Genomic DNA, 25194 nt, shown 5'->3' with positions numbered 1-25194 from the left:
GCTGCTTCGCAGTTCTTCCCGTTTTCCCACAGTTGGTAAAATTAAACTTCTATGTGAAGGAACTGCTTTGTTTATCAATTCTTTCAGCAGCTTTAATGTCTTTTAATTCACAATATGTAAAGCAAAATGAATGTGTATAAACAACCAGAAAGTTTGCAGGAAATATAGCTTGAACCATTTATAAATACATACTTTATTTCAAGTGGTTTATTGTAGAGTACCTGATTATAATGATCCATGTTTGCTGCATAAGACCCCCAGTCAAAAGCCTGTAAATGTCCCCGTTTCACAGCCTGAAGGACATAAAAAGTGCATAATCAAAAAACTGTTTCCAATGCAACCTGTTAATAGTACACAAACATAAACTGATATGTCCTTAAACTGCAGCATATACTACTGCTGCACGTTCCTGCAACTTTTACAGAAAATCTCTACTTTGAAAAGTGAGCACAGTTTTAATTAAAAAATAACATGTACTAAACAAAGACACCAATGAGACATGAGAGGCTGTACCTGACTCCAGTGAAGAATGTTTTGTACAGAGGTCCCAGCAGGACAGTGTGCTGAATAGACTGGTATTCTGCTCTGAAAAGGCATTTGAAATTTTGGAAAATTAATCCCTTAAATGTTTCGAATGATTAAGAAAATACACAAAATACATTATTTTCAATTATAACAAAAGAAATAACTTCTGTTCATATAGCACCTTTAGTGTAATGAAGCATTTCAAGGTTCATTATAAAACAAGCCACGCAAGGCAACATTTGAACAGATGGCCAAAAGCTCGATCAAAATGAAAGAGCATCTTAAAAGGGGAAAGTGAGGTGAAAGGGTAGAGAGACAGAGGGGTTTAGGGAGAGAATTCCAACACTTAGTTCAGGCAGCTAAAGGCACAGCCAACACTGCTGGAGTGATTAAAACTAGGGATGTCCAAAAGGTAGCTATGATGTGGAGAAGCAGCGTTGGACTGGGGTAAACACAGTAAGAAGTCTCACAACGCCAGGTTGAAGTTCAACAGATTTAAGTAAACCCAATGGACTTTAACCTGGCGTTGTGAAACTTCTTACAATGTCCAAAAGGCCAGAATTAAATACGTGCAGATATCTTGATGGGTTTTCTGGCTAGAGGGGATTACAGAGAGTGGGGTGAGGCCAGGGAAGATTTGAAAAAACTAATGTGAATTTTACAATCGAAGCACTGCATTACAACAGAGGGTAATGGGCAAACAAAACTTAAAGTGCATCAAGACATACCACAGTTTTGGATGACTTCAAGTTTCAGGTGACTTCAAGTTTCCAGTCCAAGAGGCGAAGGTCAGCAAGAGAAGTTGGGGGACAGGAGGTGCAGGGAGGGAAGGCAAGTGCTCAGAGGTCAGAATCAGCAAGAGAGGCGAAGCAACAAACAGCACAGCGAGGGAAGGTGAGAGCTATAGTTAATGGGATTAATTAGGAACATACAAATTAAGAACATAAGAAATAGGAGCAGGAGTAGGCCATCCAGCCCTTCGAGCCTGCCCCGCCATTCAATAAGATCATGGCTGATCTGTCGCTGCTCAGTTCCACTTTCCCACCCTCTCCCCATAACCCTTAATCCCCTCTCCTATCAAAAACCCATCAACCCGCGTCTTAAAAATATTTAGCGAGGCAGCCTCCACCACTTCAATGGGCAGAGAATTCCAGAGATTCACCACCCTTTGAGTGAAGAAGTTCCTCCTCAACTCTGTTCTAAACCGCCCCCCTTTTATCTTGAGGCTGTGCCCCCTAGTCCTACTGTCTTTTTTGAGCGGGAAGAGTCTTTCCACCTCTATCCTATCCATCCCATTCATCATCTTATACGTCTCAATGAGATCTCCCCTCATTCTTCTAAACTCTAACGAGTACAAGCCTAGTTTATTCAGCCTCTCCTCATAGCTCAACCCCCTCAACTCCAGCATCAGCCTAGTAAACCTCCTCTGCACTCCCTCCAAGGCCAAAATATCTTTGCGCAGGTGCGGCGCCCAAAAATGCACACAGTACTCCAGTTGCGGCCTCACCAATGCCCTATACAGCCGCAGCAAGACCTCCCTACTTTTATATTCAATCCCCCTCGCTATGAAGGCCAGCATCCCATTCGCCTTCCTGACCACCTGTTGCACCTGCAAGCTGGGTTTTTGCGACTCATGCACAAGGACCCCGAGGTCCCTCTGCACCGTCACCTGCTGCAGTTTTTCGCCCCATAAGTAATAGTCCTTCCTACCAAAGTGGACCACCTCACACTTGCCAACATTAAATTCCATTTGCCATTTCCTGGCCCATTCGCCCAGCCTATCTAGATCCTTCTGCAGACTCTCCACACCCTCCGCACAATTTGCCGTTCCCCCAATCTTGGTGTCATCAGCAAATTTCGACACTCTACACTCGGTTCCCTCCTCCAGATCATCTATATAAATGGTAAAAAGCTGAGGCCCCAGCACCGACCCCTGGGGCACTCCACTAGTCAGCATCCGCCAATCCGAATAGCACCCGTTGACCCCCACTCTCTGCCTCCTATTTGACAACCAATCCTCTATCCACGCTAACACCCTACCCCCAACTCCATGTCCCTCGACCTTCTGCAATAACCTCGTGAGGCACTTTGTCAAACGCCTTCTGAAAATCTAGAAAGACCACATCCACCGGCTCTCCTCTATCCACCGCCCTAGACACATTCTCATAGAACTCCAGTAAATTTGTCAGACACGACTTCCCTTTAATGAAACCGTGCTGCGTCTGCTCTATCAAGCAATTCCCTTCAAGATGCCTCGCAATTTCCTCCTTAATGACAGATTCTAACATTTTACCTACCACAGACGTTAAACTAACCGGCCTATAATTCCCCGCCTTTTGCCTGGCACCCTTCTTAAACAACGGCGTAACATTAACCGTTTTCCAATCATCCGGCACTTCCCCGGAATCCAGCGACGTTTGGAAAATAACCACCAAGGCATCCACTAAATTAGGACTAAGAGTAGGCCATTCGGCCCCTCAAATTTGCTCTGCCACTTGGTAAGATTATGACTGATCAATTGTGGCCTCAACTCTACTTTCGAATACCCCTATACTATTTGATTCCCTTGTCAATCAAAAATCGATCTAACTGAGCCTTAAAAATTTTCAATGACTCTGCCTCCACTGTTCTCTGGAGATGAGAATTCCACAGACCATCAACCCTCAGGAAAAAAAAACCCTTCATCATTGTTTTAAATGGGAGACACCCCTTGGTTTTAAACTATGTCATTGAGTTCTGGTCTCTCCCACGTTTGGAAACAGCTTCTAAGATTCCACCCCATCAAGTTCCGTCAGGATTTTAAAGATACCCACTCATTATTCTGAACTCTATCGGACAAAAACCCAACTTGCCCCACCCTTCCTCAAAAAATAACCTCTTCAATCTAGGAATCAGTCAAGTGAATCTTCTCAGAACTCCTTCTAATGCAATTATAAACTTTTGTTAAGTAAGGCAACCAAGACTGTACAGGTGGGGCCTCACCAACGCCCTGCAAAACTTTCCCACTTTTATATTCAATGCTACTTATAATAAATGACAGCATTCCATTAGCCTTCCTAATCACTTGCTGTAACTGCATGCTAACTTTTCATGATTCATGTACCAGGACACCCAATCCCTCTGTACAGCAGAGCTCTGCGACCTTTCGCCACTGGGCGGCACAGTAGCACAGTGATTAGCACTGCTGCCTCACAGCGCTAGGGAGCTGGGTTAGATCCCTGGCTTGGGTCACTGCCTGTGCAGAGTGTGTACATTCTCACCCTGCCTACGTGGGTTTCCCCCCACAGTCCGAAAGACATACTAGTCAGGGATTGGCCATGCTAAATTCTCCCTCAGAGTACCTGAACAGGCACCAGAGTGTGGCAACTAGGGGATTTTCACAGAAATTTCACTGCAGTGGTAATGTAAGCTTACTTGTGACGCTAATAAATAAACTTTTAAAATAATATTCCACTCATCCTGTCAAAGGGGGCATGCTCACATTCCCCACATTATATTCCATCTGAAGTTATTTAAATTATTTCACAATCTTAAAATTACTGATGATTTAAAATTTATCATATCTGTATATGGATTTTAATGTGGGATATCCTCAGAGGAACATTATCCTTTGAATCAAATAACAACCACGATCGAGTGAGTTTCAAGCCCCACTCTTATTATTGGGTGCAAGTTTTAATCATTCCTAGCTAGACTTTGAGCAATTTGCATGATGGCACAGGGAAAAACTGACCAGCAAATTGCCAACCACCAGCACAATGCTGTTTGACTACAGAACATCAATAATTATATTCACAGAAATATCCAGTCTGAATGAACGAAGGTGGTTTTTGGATATGCACATCTAGCACTTTATTTTTCAAAATCCTGTGATGCTTACCATGTTGAGGTTCTTCTCGTTGAATCCACTTATTACAAAGAATATGTTGCCACAGAGCTCTTCAATCAGAAATCGATTACATATGTGTGTAGCAAGCCATGTTGTTTCACTGTCTTGTGGAAGGAATTCCCTACTTCCGAACAAGCCCTAAAAACCACAGAACATAAATAAATAGTTTTTTAAAAATAAATGAAATAAATAAATTAGCATGATTTCTCCGCTTTTGCGCACACTGCCACTATTTAAGAAGCCACAGATCCCAAATACTTTGCGAATGATTCTATTACCTGCTGCCTTTGAAGATGTATGTGCATGAACCTCCAGTATTGTTTCACTAATGCCTTTAAGAAAAGGCGTATTTACCTAACAATATTTACCTACGATGTGCTCTTGCCACTCCTCTATATACACTCCCGTTCTAAATAAATTAGCCTGTTAAGGGAGTTGGAAGGTTCCTCATGGTGGGGTTGGGGGTGGGTGTATGTGTGTTGATGTAGGTCTCCTGTTCTTCTACAGTCATTCTGAGTTGGAATGTGCTGGCTACCTCACTTAGAACGGGAGTGTATATAGATGAGTGGCAAGAGCGCATCGTAGGTAAATATTGTTAGGTAAATACATCTTTTCTTAAAGGCATTAGTCAAACAATACTGGAGGTTCATGCACATACATCTTCAAAGGTAGCAGGTAATAGAATCATTCGCAAAGTATTTGGGATCTGTGGCTTCTTAAATAGTGGCAGTGTGTGCAAAAGCAGAGAAGTCATGCTGAACTTTATGAATCTTTGGTTAGGCCGCAACTAGAGCAGTGTGTCCAGTTCTGGTCACTCCACTTTAAGAAGGATGCAAGGGTCCATGACAGTGCAGAGGAGACTTACTAGAATTTAAGGAATCTAAAGATAAGGTTGGAGAAGTATGGTTGTTCTCCTTTGAACAAAGGAGATTGAGGGAAATTTGGATAGAGTGTGGAATACTATGATGGGTTTAGATAGATTGACAAAGAAAAGTTGATCATGCAAGATTGAAGGGACGTAGATTTAAGGTTTTGGGCAAGAGATCCTGGGGGCAGGGTGTTGGTGGTGGAGGAAAGAGGGTGCGAGGAAAATCTTTTTATGCATATACAAGTGGTACTGTTCTGGAACAGTACAAGATGGTGGAAATGGAGGCAATCAACGATTTCAATAGAAAGTTGGATGAATACTCAAGGGAAATAAACCTGCAGGACTACAAGAATAAAGTGGACGAATGTGACTGATCTTCAGAGAGTCAACATGGATTCAATGCATCAAATAGATAACTTACCTGCCTTAGTGACTATACATGGCTCCAACTCTAGAACTTTCATGTTGAGTTTAATATAGTGTTACAATTTAGATATAGGGTGGGGGGGGGTATGATTACAAGTTCATTTGGAAAGAGGTCCTTCAACAGAAAAAAGTTTGTGACCCATTGCTATGTGAAATAATAAAGTATTACAGTATTTACATAATTTATTCAAAGGGGAAATCAAAATTCCAGCTCCAATAATGCCTTTCGTTACCTACATTTTTTTTTACAACATTTAGCTGTATAGCAATTTCATAAGGGGCATTGGAGAAAGGGATGAAAACCTGAGCATTTATCAAATACATAGTTATAAATGGTGGAGGCAGGCCTAGATCTAAATTTAAAAATGGACAACTTCACCCAAGTTCACTTCTGTCTGTTTTTAATGGACACAGGTTGGGGGGCAGTCGAGTAAGACACCCTCAGGATGCACGTTAATCATTAAACATTTGAGAGGCAGGGTGTGAACAGTTTAAGTTAGTTTCAAAACTTGAAGGCTGGGTGGGTTTCCCAAGCTGAAGGAAAACCTGAAGGGATGGTTTCAATAGACAAGTGTCTCTGTAGCACTGCTTGTGGGCTGCTAGGTACAGAGTGCTTCCATTTGACTCCCAAGCTTACATTTTAAAGACCCAATGATAGAACGCCCATAATTTACAGGTCTTACCACCACCTCCACTACCGCACCCCTCCAAATGCATCCACTGATGGCCAACTCCCCTGCCACACAGTGGACTTAACTCTCCTCTGCTCCCCAGCGCCTTTCCTGCTCCACACCCAGTCAATTTGCCCAACTGGCAGTTGGGAAACCTGTTGGATGTACTGAAGTAGATCCTGCCATTGAATTCAACAGGATCCAAGGGAAACCAATGCTTCTGGGTTACCCAGCTGCAAATCTGCCCACTCTCTTCCCACCTAACAGATATTATCTGAACCAATAGATCATGATTGTTTTTAAAGACACAGCTAGGGGCAACTCTTGGAGATAACTTTAGAGTAACTGTATTCTAAAGACAATTTACACCCAGTAACATTAAGTCCTATTGATTGTGTGAATTGAACAGCAAGAAAAGCATCATGTTACCCTGTTCTTGTTACAAATAGGTAATAATTCCTCTTTCTACGAGGCGCCCAGGGCATTAAAGAGTCTCATTGCCTTACAAATTGCAAAGCACATCCTAAATCCAAATATTCCTCTTCACCAGCTTTACCCTCTCCATACAAAATAAAAAAAGCACTTACTTTGATCAAAAACTCCGGAAGTTGCCCAAGTTTAGCTAGTGGGCTGACAGAATATTTAACCGTTGCAACAGGAGCCAAGGCAAAAAAGACTTTAATCTTCTTTGCTAACTCAGGCATTGTGGAAAAGGCTATGAAACCTGAGTAAGAAGAGTAGAGTGTTAAGGGAGAGCTAAAAATCAAATCTAACAATTCTCATTCAACTTTAAAAAATGTCAGATGCAAGAAAACAAGCAGAGAGGCTCCATTTTAAGATTTCAAAAAGCCTAGTTTTTAAATGTCTATCATGTACACAATTTATAGTTAATATATGCTAATCACTTAAATTGCCTAGATAACTGACAATTTCAAAGTCCATCTGGTAAACTTAGACATTCAAAACTTCAAGCATGTAGGTGCTATAAATATACTTATATAAACCACTAAATATTGTGAACTCAATTAACGGAACATATTATTATATACTCCACATTCATAGTATTCTCCAAAATTACTATTGGACAGAGAACATCAGCCATTATTCCCATGCTCAGTGGCTAAGGCTTTACACTGCAAGTGTGATTTGGAGAATTAATTCTCATATTCCACCATGCAGTTACACAGTGGCATTGAAACAAACCCCGGTTCAATGGAAAATGTGCTTCAAAATAGAAGTGAGATTGGACAAGCAGAAATATATGCAACAGCTGATCAATTACTACTGCAAAAGAATATGCCATTAGCCAGTCAGGGATGGAATTTAGCCAAAGATGTTCAATTCTCCAGCAATGACAGGTAGTCAAATGTGTTTCTGTATCTGCCAATTTATAAAACATAATTATATAATTCAACTTGTGAACCAAGATAGGGTCCCTTTAATTTCAAATCTGAAATCTAAGGGCAAACTCTTCAGTCTCACTGAAGTTCAACAATCCAATCTTCTAAATCTAGTGCAAAAAAGTCAAGTGTCTCCTTCAAATGTCTGGCCCCAGCAAAGTGTTTGTACTTCAAATGTTCTCTGGGACTAATTCCTCCCTGGCTCACCTACTTTAATGGCCCAATCAATGATTCTTTTTCTCATTTAATCATAATGAAAGACATTTTGTACCCATCCAAAGTTAGTCCTCAATGATTAGAAATTATGTCTAATGCTATTAACAACTTAATGATCCAACCTGCCAAAGTTCATGAAACCATAATGTGCTTTTGTAACAATCTCATAATCGCTAATTGAACAAATGAGTAAACTTTAATGAGATCAATTTCCTGCACTAGAATGAAGCAATTCCCTTCATACCCAACAATGGTCTTCCAAATTTCCTCTGGCCTATCATATGCTAAGACTTTGCAAAGCCAACTTCATTCCTTTTCTTTTGAGTTGAATTATTTCACATTAACACAACCCACACGCTATTTATGCCACTTGCCACACAAAAAAAAGGCCACTGACAACAGACAAAATGCATTTGCAAATTGTGGGTGTTTAGCTTACCAATTGTTGTTCCCTGAGAATGTCCAACATAGTATAACTGCTGTTGTGATGTTTTTTGGAGAATGAAGTTTATGACTGCTGGTAAATCCTTGGTGGCCATTTCATCAAAGCTGAAAATACCACAAAACCAGCTCATTATAAATAGTACCTGGGTAGCTAAAAGAACAATTATTATATATACACAATGTAATCTGTTCTTCTGAAAATCTAATGCAGGCAACCTTTTACCAAGTCACAAAATGTTTGTGATCCAGTCAACATTCAACTGGCTATTTTGTTCTCCAAATAAAAATCAGTCATACTTTTAATATTAATCGAAAGTGTGGAAGAAATGTGATTCCAAACAGCTATCATGTATTTTGACTTAATACCACATCAGTAAGTTTCAGGTTCAGTTGATATTGTCACATTACATCTGTTTATATATACCCGTAGTACAATCATTATACTGAACATGAAGAACAAAACTGTTTTGACAATGAGTGAACACTAAACTTCAGAGTCAACCTGGATCATTAAATTACACTTTAATTACTTGGAGACTCTACTGCAAATTCACAATGCAGAGTATAATAATACATCATATAAGAATTCTATATTTTCACAGAAATCAGGAGCCTTACATCCTGAAGAACTGGGAGGGGGTGCAAATATATATTTACTTACTTGAGCAAACTGTTTCTTGAGTAAAAGTGCTAGAGGATTATAAAGTAACCCTAAACTATGCTTTTGCATTACAACATATTTTGCAGCATGACAACTTGGCTCACTGGTAGCATCTTTCCAAAATCAGAAGATTGCGAAATGAAGTCCCACTGCATTATTTCATTGCTTAATTAGGTCTAAGCTTCACTGCAGTATTGAGGAAGTCTTTTGGTTGAGACTTTAAACACAAGCCCTATCTGGCTCTTCAAGTGGATGTAGAAGATCATGTGGTATGATTAGTCGAGGAACAGAGTTCTCCTAGTGTCCTGGAAAACATTCAGCCCTCAGCCAGAAACCTTCAAACAGTTTGACTGGTCATTGATCTTACTGGCTATGCAAAACAGGCTGCTGTATTTGCCTCCATTACTACAATAATTACATTCAAAAGGTTATTTAATGGATGTAAAAATAGCATTATCTAAATACAAAGTCAATCTTCCTTTCTTAAAAGATAGGACCACAATGAACAGTATTTGTTTTGAGGAGACAGATCCTTTATGTGTAAAGGTCCTATGTTAGGGGTTGCAGATTTTAGGAAAAAGAAAAAGACATTATCCACACACATGGCGGAGGGGGAGTTTTTCTCATCCCACTCGTCCCGGAATTATCTCAGGGGGGTGGACCACGCAAAGGTCCGTTGACCTCAGGTGGGAGTGAGCATGACTGGAAGATCCTGCCCATAGATACAAACTAACAATGACATTTATTTATGCTCCTCTAAGTATTTGATAGGACTGTTCAAACTAAATAATCACACATTTTAATTCTGATCTGAACAGGAAATTATCCAAACTAAATTTAACACACAAGAAGTCTGTTGCATACAAGTCTCCTGACTTCCATTGGTAGAATTTTTGAACTGCATTATAACAATATAAAAGCATTTGTTACCTAAATGTCCAGAATGCCTTCTTATAAGGTGGAATGCGTTTGTGCTTTCTGGACCATGTATTTCCTCGGCTATTTCCAATCCAGACATCAAAACCAGCGTCTGCCAGTATAAAGCCCAAGCTGTTGTTTGCAAGGTTTGTAACCCAGTTGCTTCCAGCAGCCAGTAAACCATGTTGTAGGAAGACAACCGGCCGGATTGCTAGAGAAACAAACAAAAATGCTCCAGATTAAACGAAAGCAAAATAAAAATGCTGTTCCTTTCAAAGGCAAAGTATAGAGGTATCTATTATGCATAACCTACTCAGTACAGTTTATAAGATACCTGTTTGACTGAAGTGTGTCTAATCCCCTTAATAAAATGGCACAATCTGCTTAAGTGCATGCTATTTTGTCTGACAAATTCTTGTCTGGTTCTGCAATGCATTTCCAATCTAATCTCCATTAATTATAATTACTACGGCATATGATTTCCAACGAACAATTTAACTGCAATACAGTTTATCTTTCTCAACTTAAGTCTTTGTATTTACAAATATGCAAGAAAGATTCTAGAAAGGGACGGTGATGACAATTTTAAAATTAATTGTTAAAACACACAATTGTGATATACAAGAAACATGCATCAAAATGTCAAACTAAGCACCAACATTATTCCAGTTCAAAGTCAATTTTACTTTTTCTATAGAGTCAATATCAAATAGTACAAAATAAGACTTCAATCCAAAAATAAATTCTAATATTGGTCTCACAACTAAATACAAAAGTTTTAGAGATCATCCTGTCATTATCCATTAACTTTTACTCTACAGACAATGTCTGAAATCGTGCCAAATCCCATTCAGCCTTCATCACCAGTGCTCAATGGTCTACACAGGCATCCATTTCACCATCACCTCAATTTTAAGATTCTCATCCTCACTTTTAATTCCCTCCCTGGCCTCACCTGTACAACCCTCTGAGATATTAGTGCTCCTTCAATTCTGATCTTTTGCCTATCCCTGATCTATGGGATGGCTGTGGTTGTCAAGGCCTCAAGCTCTGCAATTCCCTCCTCAAACCCCTCTCTGCCTCACTGTCTTCCTGCCCTAAATCTACTTATGTGGCTCATTGTCAAATTTTGTTTGATAACACTCCTGTGAACTACTATGTTAAAGGTGTGATATAAATGCAAGTCATTGCTGTTCACAATTGCTGAAAGATTTATGCCACCACCAAGTCAGGGATATCCACTGCTTGCTGAAGTCCAGGTCTGAGGTGGTCAAGTCAGGCGACACTGAGCTATACAAGAAAGCCAGATACAATCGAAGGAGATCCATCAAAAATGGCAAAAGACAGTAGCAGACCAAGCTAGAGTCCCAGGCTAGCCATGCCCAACCCCCACCGACTATGGCAAGGTCTGCTACAAGATGAAGGCATGTAAAATAGAACATAACAGCGCAGTACAGGCCCTTCGGCCCTCGATGTTGTGCCGACCAGTGGAACCAATCTAAAGACCCTCTAACCTAAACTATTCCAATGTTATCTATATACATATCCACTAACCATTTGAATGCCCTTAAAGTTGGCGAGTCCACAACTGCTGCAGGCAGGGCATTCCACGACCTTACTACCCTCTGAGTAAAGAACCTACCTCTGACATCCGTCCTATAATTACCACCCCTTAATTTAAAGCTATGTCCCCTTGTGTTAGCCATCACCATCCGAGGTAAAAGGCTCTCACTGTCCACCCTATCCAATCCTTCGATCATTTTGTATGCCTCAATCAGGTCACCTCATAACCTTCTTCTCTCCAATGAAAATAACCTCAAGTCCCTCAGCCTTTCCTCATAAGGCCTTCCCACCATACCAGGCAACATCCTGGTAGACCTCCTCTGCACCCTTTCCAATGCCTCCACGTCTTTCTTATAATGTGGTGACCAGAATGTACACAATACTCCAAGTGCGGCCGCACCAGAGTTGTGTACAGTTGTAACATGACCTCACGGCTCCAAAATTCAGTCCCTCTACCAATAAAAGCTAACACACCGTACGCCTTCTTAACAACCTTATCAAACTGGGTGCCAACTTTCAGGGAGCTATGCACATGTACCCTGAGATCTCTCTGCTCGTCAACACTACTAAGAGTCCTTCCATTAGCCCTATATTCTGTACTCCTGTTATTCTTACCAAAGTGAATCACCTCTCACTTTTCCGTATTAAACTCCATCTGCCACCTCTCGGCCCAGCTCTGCAGCTTATCTATGTCCCTCTGCAAACTGTAACATCCATCCTCACTGTCTACAACTCCTCCAACTTTGGTGTCATCAGCAAATTTACTAATCCATCCTTCTACACCCTCATCTAGGTCATTTATAAAAATGACAAACAGCAGTGGCCCCAAAACAGATCCTTGAGGTACACCACTTGTCACTGAACTCCAGGTTGAATATTTCCCATCAACCACCGCCCTTTGTCTTCTATCAGCTAGCCAATTCCTGATCCAAACTGCTAAATCACCCTCAATCCCATGCATCTGCATTTTCTGCAATAGCCTACCATGGGGAACCTTATCAAACGCTTTGCTAAAATCCATATACACCACGTCAACTGCCTTACCCTTATCCACCTCTTTGGTCACCTTTTCAAAAAACTCAATAATGTTTGTGAGGCATGACCTACCCTTCACAAAACTGTGTTGACTATCCCTAATCAATTTATTTCCCTCTAGATGATTATAAATCCTATCCCTTATAATTCTTTCCAAAACTTTGCCCACAAAGAAGTAAGGCTCACTGGTCTATAATTCCCAGAATGGTCTCTACTCCCCTTCCTGAACAAGGGGACATTTGCTATCCTCCAGTTTTCCGGCACTATACCTGAAGCCAATGACAACATGAAGATCAAAGCCAAAGGCTCTGCAATCTCCTCCCTAGCCTCCCAGAGAATCCTAGGGTAAATCCTATCCAGCCCAGGGGACTTATCTATTTTCACAATCTCAAGAATCACCAACACCTCCTCCTTATGTACCTCAATCCCGTCTAGTCTACTTCCTGGTATCACAGTATTCTCCTCGACTACACTGACTTTTTCCTGCGTGAATACTGACGAAAAATACTCATTCAGTGCCTCTCCTATCTCTTCAGGCTCCACGCACAACTTCCCACTGCTGTCTCTGACTGGCCCTAATCTTGCCCTAACCAATCTTTTATTCTTGACATACCTGTAGAAAGCTTTAGGATTTTCCTTGATCCTATCCGCCAAAGTCTTCTCATGTCCTCTTCTAGCTCTTCTTAACTCTCTCTTTAGCTCCTTCCTGGCTAATTTATAACTCCCCAGTGCCCTAACTGAGCCTTCACGTCTCATCTTTACATAAGCCTCCTTCTTCCTCTTCACCAGAGATTCAACTTCCTTTGTACACCACGGTTCCCTCGCTCAACCACTTCCTCCCTGCCTGACAGGTACATATTTATCAAGGACTCGCAGTAGCTGCTCCTTGAATAAGCTCCACATTTCAATTGTTCCCAGTCCCTGCAATTTCCTACTCCACCCTATGTATCCTAAATCTTGCCTAATAGCCTCATAATTACCTTTCCCCCAGCTATAACTTCTGCCCTTCGGTATATGCCCATCCCTTTCCATCACAAAGGTAAATGTAACCGAATTGTGGTCACTATCACCAAAGTGCTCACCTACCTTCAAGTCTAACACCTGGTCTGGTTCATTACCCAGTACCAAATCCAATGTAGCCTCACCTCTTGTTGGCCTATCTACATACTGTGTCATGAAACCTTCCTGCACACATTGCACAAAAACTGACCCCTCTAACGTGCTTGAACTATAGCTTTTCCAATCGATATTTGTAAAGTTAAAGTTCCCCATAACAACTACCCTGTTACTTTCACACCTTTCCAGGATCATCTTTGCAATCCTTTCCTCTACATCTCTGGAACTTTTTGGAGGCCTATAAAAAAACTCCCAACAGTGTGATCTCTCCTTTCCTGTTTCTAACCTCAGCCCATACTACCTCAATAGACAGGTCCGCATCAAACGTCCTTTCTGCCACCGTAATACTGTCCTTGACTAACAATGCCACGCCTCCCCCTCTTCTACCACCTTCTCTGCTCTGACTGCAACATCTGAACCCCGGAACCTGCAACAACCATTCCCGTCCCTGCTCTATCCATGCCTCTGAAATGGCCACAACATCACAGGCACCAATCCAGGCTGCAAGTTCGTCCACCTTATTGCGTATGCTCCTCACATTAAAGTATACGCACTTCAAATCACCCTCCCGCCTGCCAATACATTGCTGTGACCTAGAAACCTCATCTATGACCTCCCTATTCTCATCCTCCTGTACATTGGAGCTACAATTCAGGTTCCCAACCCCCCTCTGAATCAGTTTAAACCCCCCTGAATAGCATTGGCAATCAGTAACTCAAACCCACCTCTCCCTGATAAGCTCAATGCATTCTATGCCTGTTTTGAGCAAGAGGTCAGTGAGAGCATGCCTTCCACCCTGGAAGCCCTGGGCGAACCTGAATCTGGGATCACTATTACAGATGTCAGAGCAGCTTTCTTGCAGGTCAATCCACAGAAAGCGACTGGCCCATATGGGACATCCAGATATGAACTCAGATCCTGCGCAGATCAGCTGGTGAGGGTATTCACAGACATCTACAACCTCTCTTTACAACAATCTAAGGTCCCTACCTGCTTCAAGAAGACGACCATCACCCCTGTACCTAAGAAAAACCAACTTGCGTGCAATCATGACTATCGGTTGGTGGCTCTGATATCCATCAGCATGAAGTGCTTCAAAAGGTTAGTCATAGCATGAATCAATTCCAGCCTCCCAGGCTACCTGGATCCACTACAGTTTGCCTCTGCCTACAGGTCCACAGCAGATGCCATTTCCCTGGCCCTGCACTCAACTCTAGAACATCTAGATAACAAGAACATCTACGTCAGATTCCTATTTATTGACTACAGCTCAACCTTCAATACCATTATTCCCAGGAAACTCATCTCCAAACTCCATGGCCTGGGCCTCAGCAGCACGGTCTGTGACTGGATCCTAAACTTCCTAACTCACAGACCATAATCAGTAAGGATAGGCAACAAAACCTCCTCCATGATCATCCTCAACACTGGTGCTCCACAAGGCTGTGTTCTCAGCCCCCGACTATACTCCTTATACACCTATGACTATGCAGCCAAATTCCCCTCCAATTCAATTTTCAGGTTTGCTGACGACACCACCATAGTGGGTCAGATCTCAAACAATGACAAGACAGAGTTCAGGAATGAGATAGAGAATCTGGTGAACGGGAGTGGCAACAATAATCTCCCCCTCAATGTCAACACAAGGAAGGAGATTATCATCGACTTCAGGAAGCGTAAAGGAGAATGTGCCCTGTCTACATCAATGGGGATGAAGTAGAAAGGATTGAGAGCTTCAAGTTTTTAGGTGTCCAGACACCGACAACCTGTCCTGGTCCCCCCATGCTGACACTATAGTTAAAAAAGCTCACCGCCTCTACTTTCTCAGAAGATTAAGGAAATTCTTACGGCTCTCACCAACTTTTACAGATGCACCATAGAAAGCATTATTTCTAGTTGTATCACAGCTTGGTATGGTTCCTGCTCTGCCCAAGACCGCAAGGAACTACAAAAGGTCGTGAATGTAGTCCAATCCATCATGCAAACCAGCCTCCCACCCAATGACTCTGTCTACACTTCCCGCTGCCTTGGCAAAGCAGTCAGCATAATTAAGGACCCCATGCACCCTGGACATTCTCTCTTCCACCTTCTTCTTTCGGGAAAAAGGTACAAAAGTCTGAGGTCACATACCAACCGATTCAAGAACAGCTTCTTCCCTGCTGCTGTCAGACTTTTGAATGGACCTATCTTGCATTAAGTTGATCTTTCTCTACACCCTCTATTACTGTAACACTACATTCTGCACTCTCTCATTTCCTTCTCTATGATCAGTATGGTTTGTCTGTATAGCATGCAGGAAACAATACTTTTCACTGTACGTTGATACATGTGACAATAATAAGTCAAATGAAAATCAGGATCAGCACCATGAGAAGCAGAACAAACTGACCTTCACTTAACTAGTTGCACAATGTCAGCATCTTCGGGCTCCATTCTAGGAACATATTTTGATAATTTTCCCTCTTGAAGCACAACAGTTTCTATTCGTGATTGCCACAATTGTTTCTGCTATGCTCCATCTTTACAGATGTTGGCGTCCCTATGCTCAGGTGACTATTCTGCACATACTATTTGACTCTGTGAGGCCTCACAACTAAGTATGACCTGGCCCTTGGCTTAATGACCCACATGCATGTTATGCAGAATAATAAGGAATGGAACCATTTGCAACACTGTCACTGCTATCCTGCCTTCTTCAATAGCCTCAGCAGACTGTAGCTCTGTACTGTCTTGTCTGTGTAGTTCAGTACAGCTGAACGTGATGCATTTATTCACTTAACAATGTTTTTGACACACAGAAGACATCTCAAGATACATCACAAGACAAGTGGATATGAGGCAGTGCTGAAAGAGTTAGAAGAAATGACCAAAAGCATCGACAAAAGTTTTTAATGAAACCAACTTTTTAAAAAGGTGGAAGAGAAGCAACAAGTCAAGGAAAAGAGGCAACACAGGAAATGAAATTCAGATAGCCAACAGTGGGGTCTGCCACAAGTAGTAAAATAGAGGGACAAGGGAATGCACAGGAGGTTAGAGCAGGAGGTTCAAATGGCACAGCCCGGGTTATGGAGCAAGAGAGGGTGCACAGATAGAACAGAGCAGAGCTTTAAAGGATTTGTAAACAGAGATGAAGACATTGAATTCAATACACTGGGGTTCAGTCATTTAATATCCAAGCTCACACAAAGGGAGGGTAAAGTGAAGTAAGGGCCAAAATACAGAGTTTTTGATTGGAGCTGAATAATGATGGTTTTGGTCTGCCCAATAATTAACTGGAAGCAATGCTGACTCCTCCACAGTTCATTGGACAAACAGTCCCACAACACCGACATCATGCATTGCAATCAACATAGACAGAGACAGTCCACTGGACAATATCATAAAAGGCCTTACATAAATAATGAAAAGTGTGAAAACTTGGGATGGTCTGGTAGTGCTCAGAATAGGAGCAGAAAGTTATTGATACACTAGATGTGTTGGGACAAATAGGACTGGAATTTAACACTTATCACAGCCAACCTATCAAATTCACTCCATCAGCCTTCAACAGTTTAAATATCTGAAAATCTATTTCTTGTAATCTTTAGCAATTTAGTTTGCTAATCTATGGTTTGGTGCTATGGCTGTGCTAATCCCTCAACGCACAGATACTGGGTTTTAAGATTTAAGAAATAAAAATAAGAGTCTTAACAGGTAGCTCAGGGTTTCTTGCTAATGTTTATCCATCTATATTTTATACATTACACATTAAAATTTTAACAAATAACATAAAAAAGGCCTCTAATTCACAATATGCTCTATCACATTCTTCAGAATGCAACAAAGTGTTTCAAAACCAATGCACCAAGTTCTGAATAATTATCTTCAAATCTTGTCATTTAATCCAAAAATAAAAAGCTCTGAAAATTTGATAATTTACTGCGGCTGAACCTAAAAAACTAACATTCACTGGACAGAAGTTCTTTCATTCGCAAAAATAGCAGGAAATCCATCCATTAATAATGGTGCACAAAGAGCCAAGTGAACTGGGTTAGAGGTAAGGGGGGTTTGTTGGGAAATGAGCCACAAACAGGTAAAAGCTTTGTGGCAACACATTCATCTCTTTAGCAAAACTTTAAGAGTACAAGGCCCAGTTCAGAAATCCAGAACACATAATCCAGACTGACACACTGTAGTGAGGGGGCTATACTGTTGGAGATGTATAGGGAGAACCCTTCTACCTATGCAGAAAATTAAAACTCTCATAGCATTATTCGTAGAATAACAGAGCTTCACAGCCAATATTTATTTCTCAGCAACGCTGCAAAGTAGGTTAAATGGTCATTTATCTCATTGCAGTGTGCATTTCAGTTGTAACACTGCTCTGCATTCCAAAAAGGGGAGATAATGGCATAATGGTAATGTCAATGAAATGGTAATCCAGAGCCTCAGGGAAATGCTCTGGGGACACAAAATCAAATACAATCATAATAGCTGATGGAATACAAATTCAATAAATAAATCTGGAATCATTAATCGTGACCAACAAACAATCAGCAAACCCATTTGGGGAAGGAAATCTGCCATCCTTACTTATATGTGACTCGAAACCCACAGTGTACCCAAACAGGCACCGGAGTGTGGTGAATAGGGGATTTTTACAGTAATTTCATTGCAGTGTTAATATAAGCCTACTTGTGACACCAGTAAATAAACTTTTGAAAAAAAAATCCAAAGTCCTTCATTGAGCAAACGACTATTTTTTTCCTTTTATCCCCCTTTTGTTAAACCTACCCGCCCCCCCCCCGCAAACCACCATTCAGTTTACAGCAAGTCCTCACAAAGTTGTGGCTGCATTCCTGAAAATCACAATTTTATAAGTGAAATGACTTCATGTGAATGATGGATTCCCAAGGAATCAACAATAAAGCCTGAGTTAAGTTCCTTCAGAAATTTGTTTCCCGGAAAATGTAATGTGCAAGTTGAAACACACATGCAGTACTGTGGATCCCTGGTAGCGAAATAAAATAATTACAAATAAACAAGATATAATTTTTTTAAATTACACTCATCTCAATCGTTATTTTAGATCACCAAGGCTCCATCCAGTGGTACAGGTCAGTCAGTGCAAGAGGCACCAACTAACTTCTGCCACTAGATAGAACCCAGGAGCTATAGCTCAGAACCACACAGAGGAAGTCTGTGGCGAAAAACATGAAACTGGCAACATTAAACAGATTTACAGTAATATTTATCAACAATGTTAAAGTGAAACAACATCAAACTGAGTCAACACTATACGAGGTATAACTGTACCACCCCTTATGCCATTTTCCACCACTACCTTTTCAAGGGCAATTAGAACTGGACAGTAACTGCTGGCACTGGCAGCAACACTTCTATCCTGCGACTGCACTAAAGAAAAATGCCCTCTGTTTAACATGGAAGTGAAACTTTAACTCGCCTAATCTCAGCATCAGCTATCAGAGGTAAGGCAGTAATTAGCGTGGAGCTTGGGAAATTATCAGCAGCGTGCAGTTTCATGTCAATTCGGTCCATCAGGTTTGTTAAACTCTAGACATTAATGAGCTAACAGCTAGTTCCTTGCGTTACTGCTTCAATTACCACCGAGGAAATCCTCAGTTATTTTAAAAATGGAGCAGAGGACAATGTGGCACCTCCACTCTTCACGTCTCTTTTCACAACCACTTTCCCAGCCTCCTGCTCCGAACGTCCCAGTATCCTGCATTACAGCCGCCAGCTTTTTAAAAAAAGTTACATAAGAACATAAGAAATAGGAGCAGGAGTAGGCCATCTGGCCCTTCGAGCCTGCCCCGCCATTCAATAAGATCATGGCTGATCTGTCGTGGCTCAGTTCCACATTCCCGCCCTCTCCCCATAACCCTTAATCCCCTCTCTTATCAAAAACCCATCAACCCACGTCTTAAAAATATTTAGCGAGGCAGCCTCCACCACTTCAACGGGCAGAGAATTCCAGAGATTCACCACCCTTTGAGTGAAGAAGTTCCTCCTCAACTCCGTTCTAAACCGCCCCCCCTTTATCTTGAGGCTGTGCCCCCTAGTCCTACTGTCTTTTTTGAGCGGGAAGAGTCTCTCCACCTCTATCCTATCCATCCCATTCATCATCTTATACGTCTCAATGAGATCTCCCCTCATTCTTCTAAACTCTAACGAGTACAAGCCTAGTTTATTCAGCCTCTCCTCATAGCTCAACCCCCTCAACTCCGGTATCAGCCTAGTAAACCTCCTCTGCACTCCCTCCAAGGCCAAAATATCCTTGCGCAGGTGCGGCGCCCAAAACTGCACACAGTACTCCAGCTGCGGCCTCACCAATGCCCTATACAGCTGCAGCAAGGCCTCCCTACTTTTATATTCAATCCCCCTCGCTATGAAGGCCAGCATCCCATTCGCCTTCCTGACCACCTGCTGCACCTGCAGGCTGGGTTTTTGCGACTCATGCACAAGGACCCCGAGGTCCCTCTGCACCGTCGCCTGCTGCAGTTTTTCGCCACGTAAGTAATAGTCCTTCCTACCATTCTTCCTACCAAAGTGGACCACCTCACACTTGCCAACATTAAATTCCATTTGCCATTTCCTGGCCCATTCGCCCAGCCTATCCAGATCCTTCTGCAGACTCTCCACACCCTCCGCACAATTTGCCTTTCCCCCAATCTTGGTGTCATCAGCAAATTTCGACACCCTACACTCGGTTCCCTCCTCCAGATCATCTATATAAATGGTAAATAGCTGAGGCCCCAGCACCGACCCCTGGGGCACCCCACTAGTCACCAACCGCCAATCCGAATAGCACCCGTTGACCCCCACTCTCTGCCTCCTATTTGACAACCAATCCTCTATCCACGCTAACACCCTACCCCCAACTCCATGTCCTCTGACCTTCTGCAGTAACCTCTTGTGAGGTACCTTATCAAACGCCTTCTGAAAATCCAGAAAGACCACATCCACCGGCTCTCCTCTATCCACCGCCCTAGACACATCCTCATAGAACTCCAGTAAATTTGTCAGACACGACTTCCCTTTAATGAAACCGTGTTGCGTCTGCCCTATCAAGCAATTCCCTTCAAGATGCCTCGCAATTTCCTCCTTAATGACGGATTCTAACATTTTACCTACCACAGACGTTAAACTAACCGGCCTATAATTCCCCGCCTTTTGCCTGGCACCCTTCTTAAACAACGGCGTAACATTAGCCACTTTCCAATCTTCCGGCACTTCCCCGGTTCAAGCATTTATTATTCTGTCAGTGTTCCATAATCATCTTCCTGCTGTCAGTCCTAAATTTGTCTATAGTTCATCTGAATCTGCGCTGTTGGCCTGTCACAGTTTAACACAGAACAGTATCTTCACTTTACCTGCTTACTAACAGAAAATGTGGGAGGAGGGAAAGGAGTAGAGGGAGGAAGAAGATTAAATGCTTCACTATTTCATGATAAGCAATTTACTTTTTCTTTCAGTTATCTGTTATTTGCAGCTCATAGTATTGTAAATATTTTTGCCCACTTATCGCAAAGAACTAAAGTCCTTCTTTCAGCAGCAAAAGATATGAGTAAGCTAGTGAGCGAGCTTCTAATTAAAGCTGAGAAATGTGTAACATAAATCTATCGTATTTAAACCCTTCTTACTGAAGGCACCAAATCAGTTACCTTCATTTGTCTCTACCATCCCATAAGGGATTCTGTTTATGCTGAGGATATAGCCATCTTCAGTCACCACATCATATTCTTCACTTGGGTAACCACGGTGGGAGATAAGTTGACGCTAGGGAAGCAGAATTGAAAAGAAAAGGCCTAAGTGAGTGAAAATTACTGCGTCTGGTCACTAAGAAACCTGCAACACTCAGAATTATTAAACAAACAGACATCAGTAATGAATCAATGGAAGACATTAGTGACAGTTTGAGTCATTAAAGAGAATATTATAATTATTAGACATCCAGTGATGGTAAGCAAACTTTTTGTTTTTAAATAGTGTTAATAGCTTGCCCTTTTGAAGTAAGTGAGCCACAATATGCTAAGAGAGATATTTTCTAGTGATTATTGTGGAGAATTTTAACCTACATATAGACAGGAGTAATTAGCTGGGCAAAGAAAGCCTAGAATTCATAAAACGTGTCTGGGATAATTTCTTACAGCAGCATGTTCAGGGAGTAAGCTTGTACTGGACCTGGTATTGAACATAAGATAGGATTATTCAATAATCTCACGGTGAAGGTGTTCCTAGGGAGGTGTGAACATAATATGATTGAATTTTGCATTCAGTTTTAGGGAGAGACGAATCCAAGACTAAATATTTTAAACTTAAGTAAGGGCAATTACCAGGACTTGGAGGCAGAGCCAGAGGAAGTAAATGAGGTTTAGGGATAGATCAATAGAGATGGATTGACAGACATTCAAGGGGATCTTTCAGAACACACAGCATAAATAGATTCCAATGAGAAAGACAAATTCTGAGGGGTGAACCCACCACCAATGTTAACTAAAAAAGTTAAAAATAGCATGAAACCTGAAGTGAAAGGATATTATTGCATATAGATGATAGGCCAAAAGATTAGATGAAACATTAAAAACAGCAAAGAATGACTAAAAGATTAATAACGAAGGAAAAATTAGAGTAGAAGGGAAAGCTAGCTGAAGTATAAAGACAGTAAGAGTTTCCTTAGATATTTAAAAAAGAAATTAAAAGTGAGCTAACTCATTTTAAAGAGGGGTTTAAGTCTATAAGGTAAATTTTGTTGGATTGGAACTCAGTGATAAGAATTGTACCTTGTCATGTTTAAGTATGTTCAATTATTAAAAGTTCAGCTAATTCATTTGTTATAATTAAACTATGTCATTAAATAACGTCTTTTCTGATAAAAGTATCCAGTGCATCAGTAGAATTGCGCCTGGAGTGAAACGTCATAGATAATCCCAAAATAGAAAATTGTTGGGGTCTTGTCTGGCTTCATAACATACCTTGGGTTTTTAGATCTGGTACCCTAACAGTGGCAATTGGAAAGTGATGTCAGGCCCCAAATTGAAGGATGCAGAAGTAAAGCTCAAAGCCTGGAGCAATATCTGGGTCTGAGGTCAAGAGTGATGGTCACTCTACATGCACTACCATTAGTTGCAGACCAATACTGTAAAGCTACAAAGCTGAAGTAAAATAGAGAGTAAATAATTCCCCTTCATTTGCCTCCTTCAAAATAATACACAGCAGTCAGGATTGGGAGGTTGGGGGGGGGGGTGGGTGAGAGTGAGGGCTAAAGAGCAAGGGGGAAGCTAGACTGAGGAGATCCACTTTAAAGGCAAAACGTAAACCAGAAATAAATCAGGCAAAATAAAGCAAGAAGAATTAATAGGAATGATTCTATTTGTTCAGAGAATCCCTACAGTGCAAAAGGAGGCCATTAAGCCCATCAAGCCTGCACCAATGACAATCACATCCAGGCCTTCACACATTAACCCACTAAACCCTCTAACACTAAGGGGCAATTTGATATGGCCAATTAACCTAACCTGCACGTCTTTGGACTCAAGGTTGCATATACATGTTGTTTGTAATACCCAAAGCAATAATTGAATTGAATTAGATATGCTGAACATGAACCAAGCAACTGTAAGGACTTGGAAAAGATTTTTCCAATAGGTGCAATTACTGTATACTGCAGTGCAAGTGTTTTTCAATAAGCTCTAATGGAGCCCATCAGCATGCTTTAAAACCTGGGAGATAGTCAATGTTAAAATGAAGAAAATTATGACATTTTTGTTTGAATGAATCTTTCATGGCCAAATGGAAACAAGTAATCATAACACCACCCACCATCTCATACAAATTAACCTGGAGACTATGCTTCAGCTCAAAATAGCAAAACTTCAGTGAAGTGAAGTTTTGGTCCTTTGCGGTTTGGAGTTAAAGTTAAAATAGAATATGGGCAGAGACACTGGAAGTGCAAGAACTAATTTTAAAAAAAGAGGAAAGGCAAACAGTGAATTAGAGTTTAGGAGTAGGTATGAGCAATTTAGATATGCAGGCCTAAAAAAGAGAACTGCGTATAAAAATGAGAACAGCAACGTGGAGCCAAGATTGGGAATTGTGCAAACAGGTCAGGGAGCAACCACAGGTTTACGTGTCACCCTTCGCACAGTGATTGTTCTCAATCCTGAATCAGATCTTGGCTTCAAACCACACTCAAGGTTTGAGCACACAACCTAAGTTGACATTCTAGTGTAGTACAGACGGAGTAAAGCACTGACAAAGGTATTGCCTTTTTGATGAGGTCCCATCTGCCCTCCCTTAAATAGATATATGAGCTCCCATAATGCCACTCAAAGGAAGAGCAGGAAAGTTCTCCCAGTGTCTACGCCAACATTTAGCTTACTATTCTTGCAGATGTTAGTTGAGTACAAGGTTGCGTATCACATTGCTGTTTGTGGGAACTTGCTGTGCACAAATTAACTGCCACATATACCCATTATATAGTGAACAAATTCCAATAAAACCTTCTGGGAAGTGGAGAAGAGGGGGAAACGTTATATCAGAATTTGTGGAACATAATTTTCCCTGTATTTTATAATGCACACATTGTAGGACACAAGTTATAAACTTTCAATTTCTTTTGTAAACGTTGAAAACTACAATTTCTTCATGCCCTTCAGGAAGTAGAAACAAGTACTGAAACTTTTAAAAAAAATCCATTTTAATACTGATGATATTTTAGCTGGCAATGATTTTCTAACTTACAATGTTCATGTAGGCTTCAGGATCCACATTTGGCGGATAGTTGTTGATCACCAACGTTGTGCACATGGTCCCATCTTGCATGAGCAATAGCAGGGCAAAAAACAGTAGGGTCATCTTCAGTCTACATAAAATATGCACAAAATGCATTGTTACTTGTGAAAGCACCAGCAAACGACTGACATTGTGGTCAACATACTGAATGTGAAGCCAAACAAATCACTACCAATGATCAAACAGTAGGGGAGAGGACCTCGTTAAAGAACAGGTTTACATAGTAAAAGCAATAATAAAATTCCAAAGCCTTCCATAACATGCTGACTGGATAGATGGTGGAAGCAGATTCAATCATAACTTTCAGAAGGGCATCCAGTATGTGCCTGAAAAGGAAAAAAAAGTGTAGGGCTTTGGGGGAACAGCTGGGGAGTAGGAGTAATTGGGTAGGTCCTCAAAGACCTAGTACAATGGGCTGCTGACTGGCCTCATTCCATGTTGCATGACTATGGTAATTGGCAGCATTTATTATTTGAATGTATTAACAGTTAAAGCACTGCACTTTGAGATTTCTTCTGTAGGCCAAAAAGACGATAAACGCACCATTTACAATTACAAATACATTAATACTGCAATAGGATACAACTGCATGGTCAAAGACAACCTATTGAAAGCAACGACACATGAAAGCATATGTGCGCACATGTAAATGCAGAACACAAATCTCA

At 41.3% G+C, this 25194-nt stretch overlaps 1 protein-coding gene across 6 annotated transcripts in view; it reads right to left on the bottom strand.

Annotated features, from left to right (window-relative positions):
• lipf (lipase, gastric) overlaps positions 1-25194 on the bottom strand; it is a 70532-nt gene that overhangs the window by 4852 nt on the left and 40486 nt on the right. For all 6 annotated transcript variants that reach the window (XM_080205490.1, XM_080205491.1, XM_080205494.1 and 3 more), the window contains 8 exons: positions 24476-24596; positions 21397-21511; positions 10031-10229; positions 8435-8544; positions 6967-7103; positions 4406-4552; positions 514-585; positions 222-293 (listed from right to left, as the gene is read on the bottom strand). In XM_080205490.1, coding sequence (XP_080061616.1) covers positions 222-293; positions 514-585; positions 4406-4552; positions 6967-7103; positions 8435-8544; positions 10031-10229; positions 21397-21511; positions 24476-24596 — 973 coding nt within the window. The remainder of the gene's footprint in view (positions 1-221; positions 294-513; positions 586-4405; positions 4553-6966; positions 7104-8434; positions 8545-10030; positions 10230-21396; positions 21512-24475; positions 24597-25194) is intronic.

Source organism: Carcharhinus amblyrhynchos, chromosome 17 (assembly GCF_965287045.1).
Source record: "Carcharhinus amblyrhynchos chromosome 17, sCarAmb.v2.hapA, whole genome shotgun sequence".
Lineage (NCBI taxonomy): Eukaryota > Metazoa > Chordata > Chondrichthyes > Carcharhiniformes > Carcharhinidae > Carcharhinus > Carcharhinus amblyrhynchos.
Note: the sequence above shows the minus strand (reverse complement) of the source record. Positions and strands in the feature narration are given on the sequence as shown.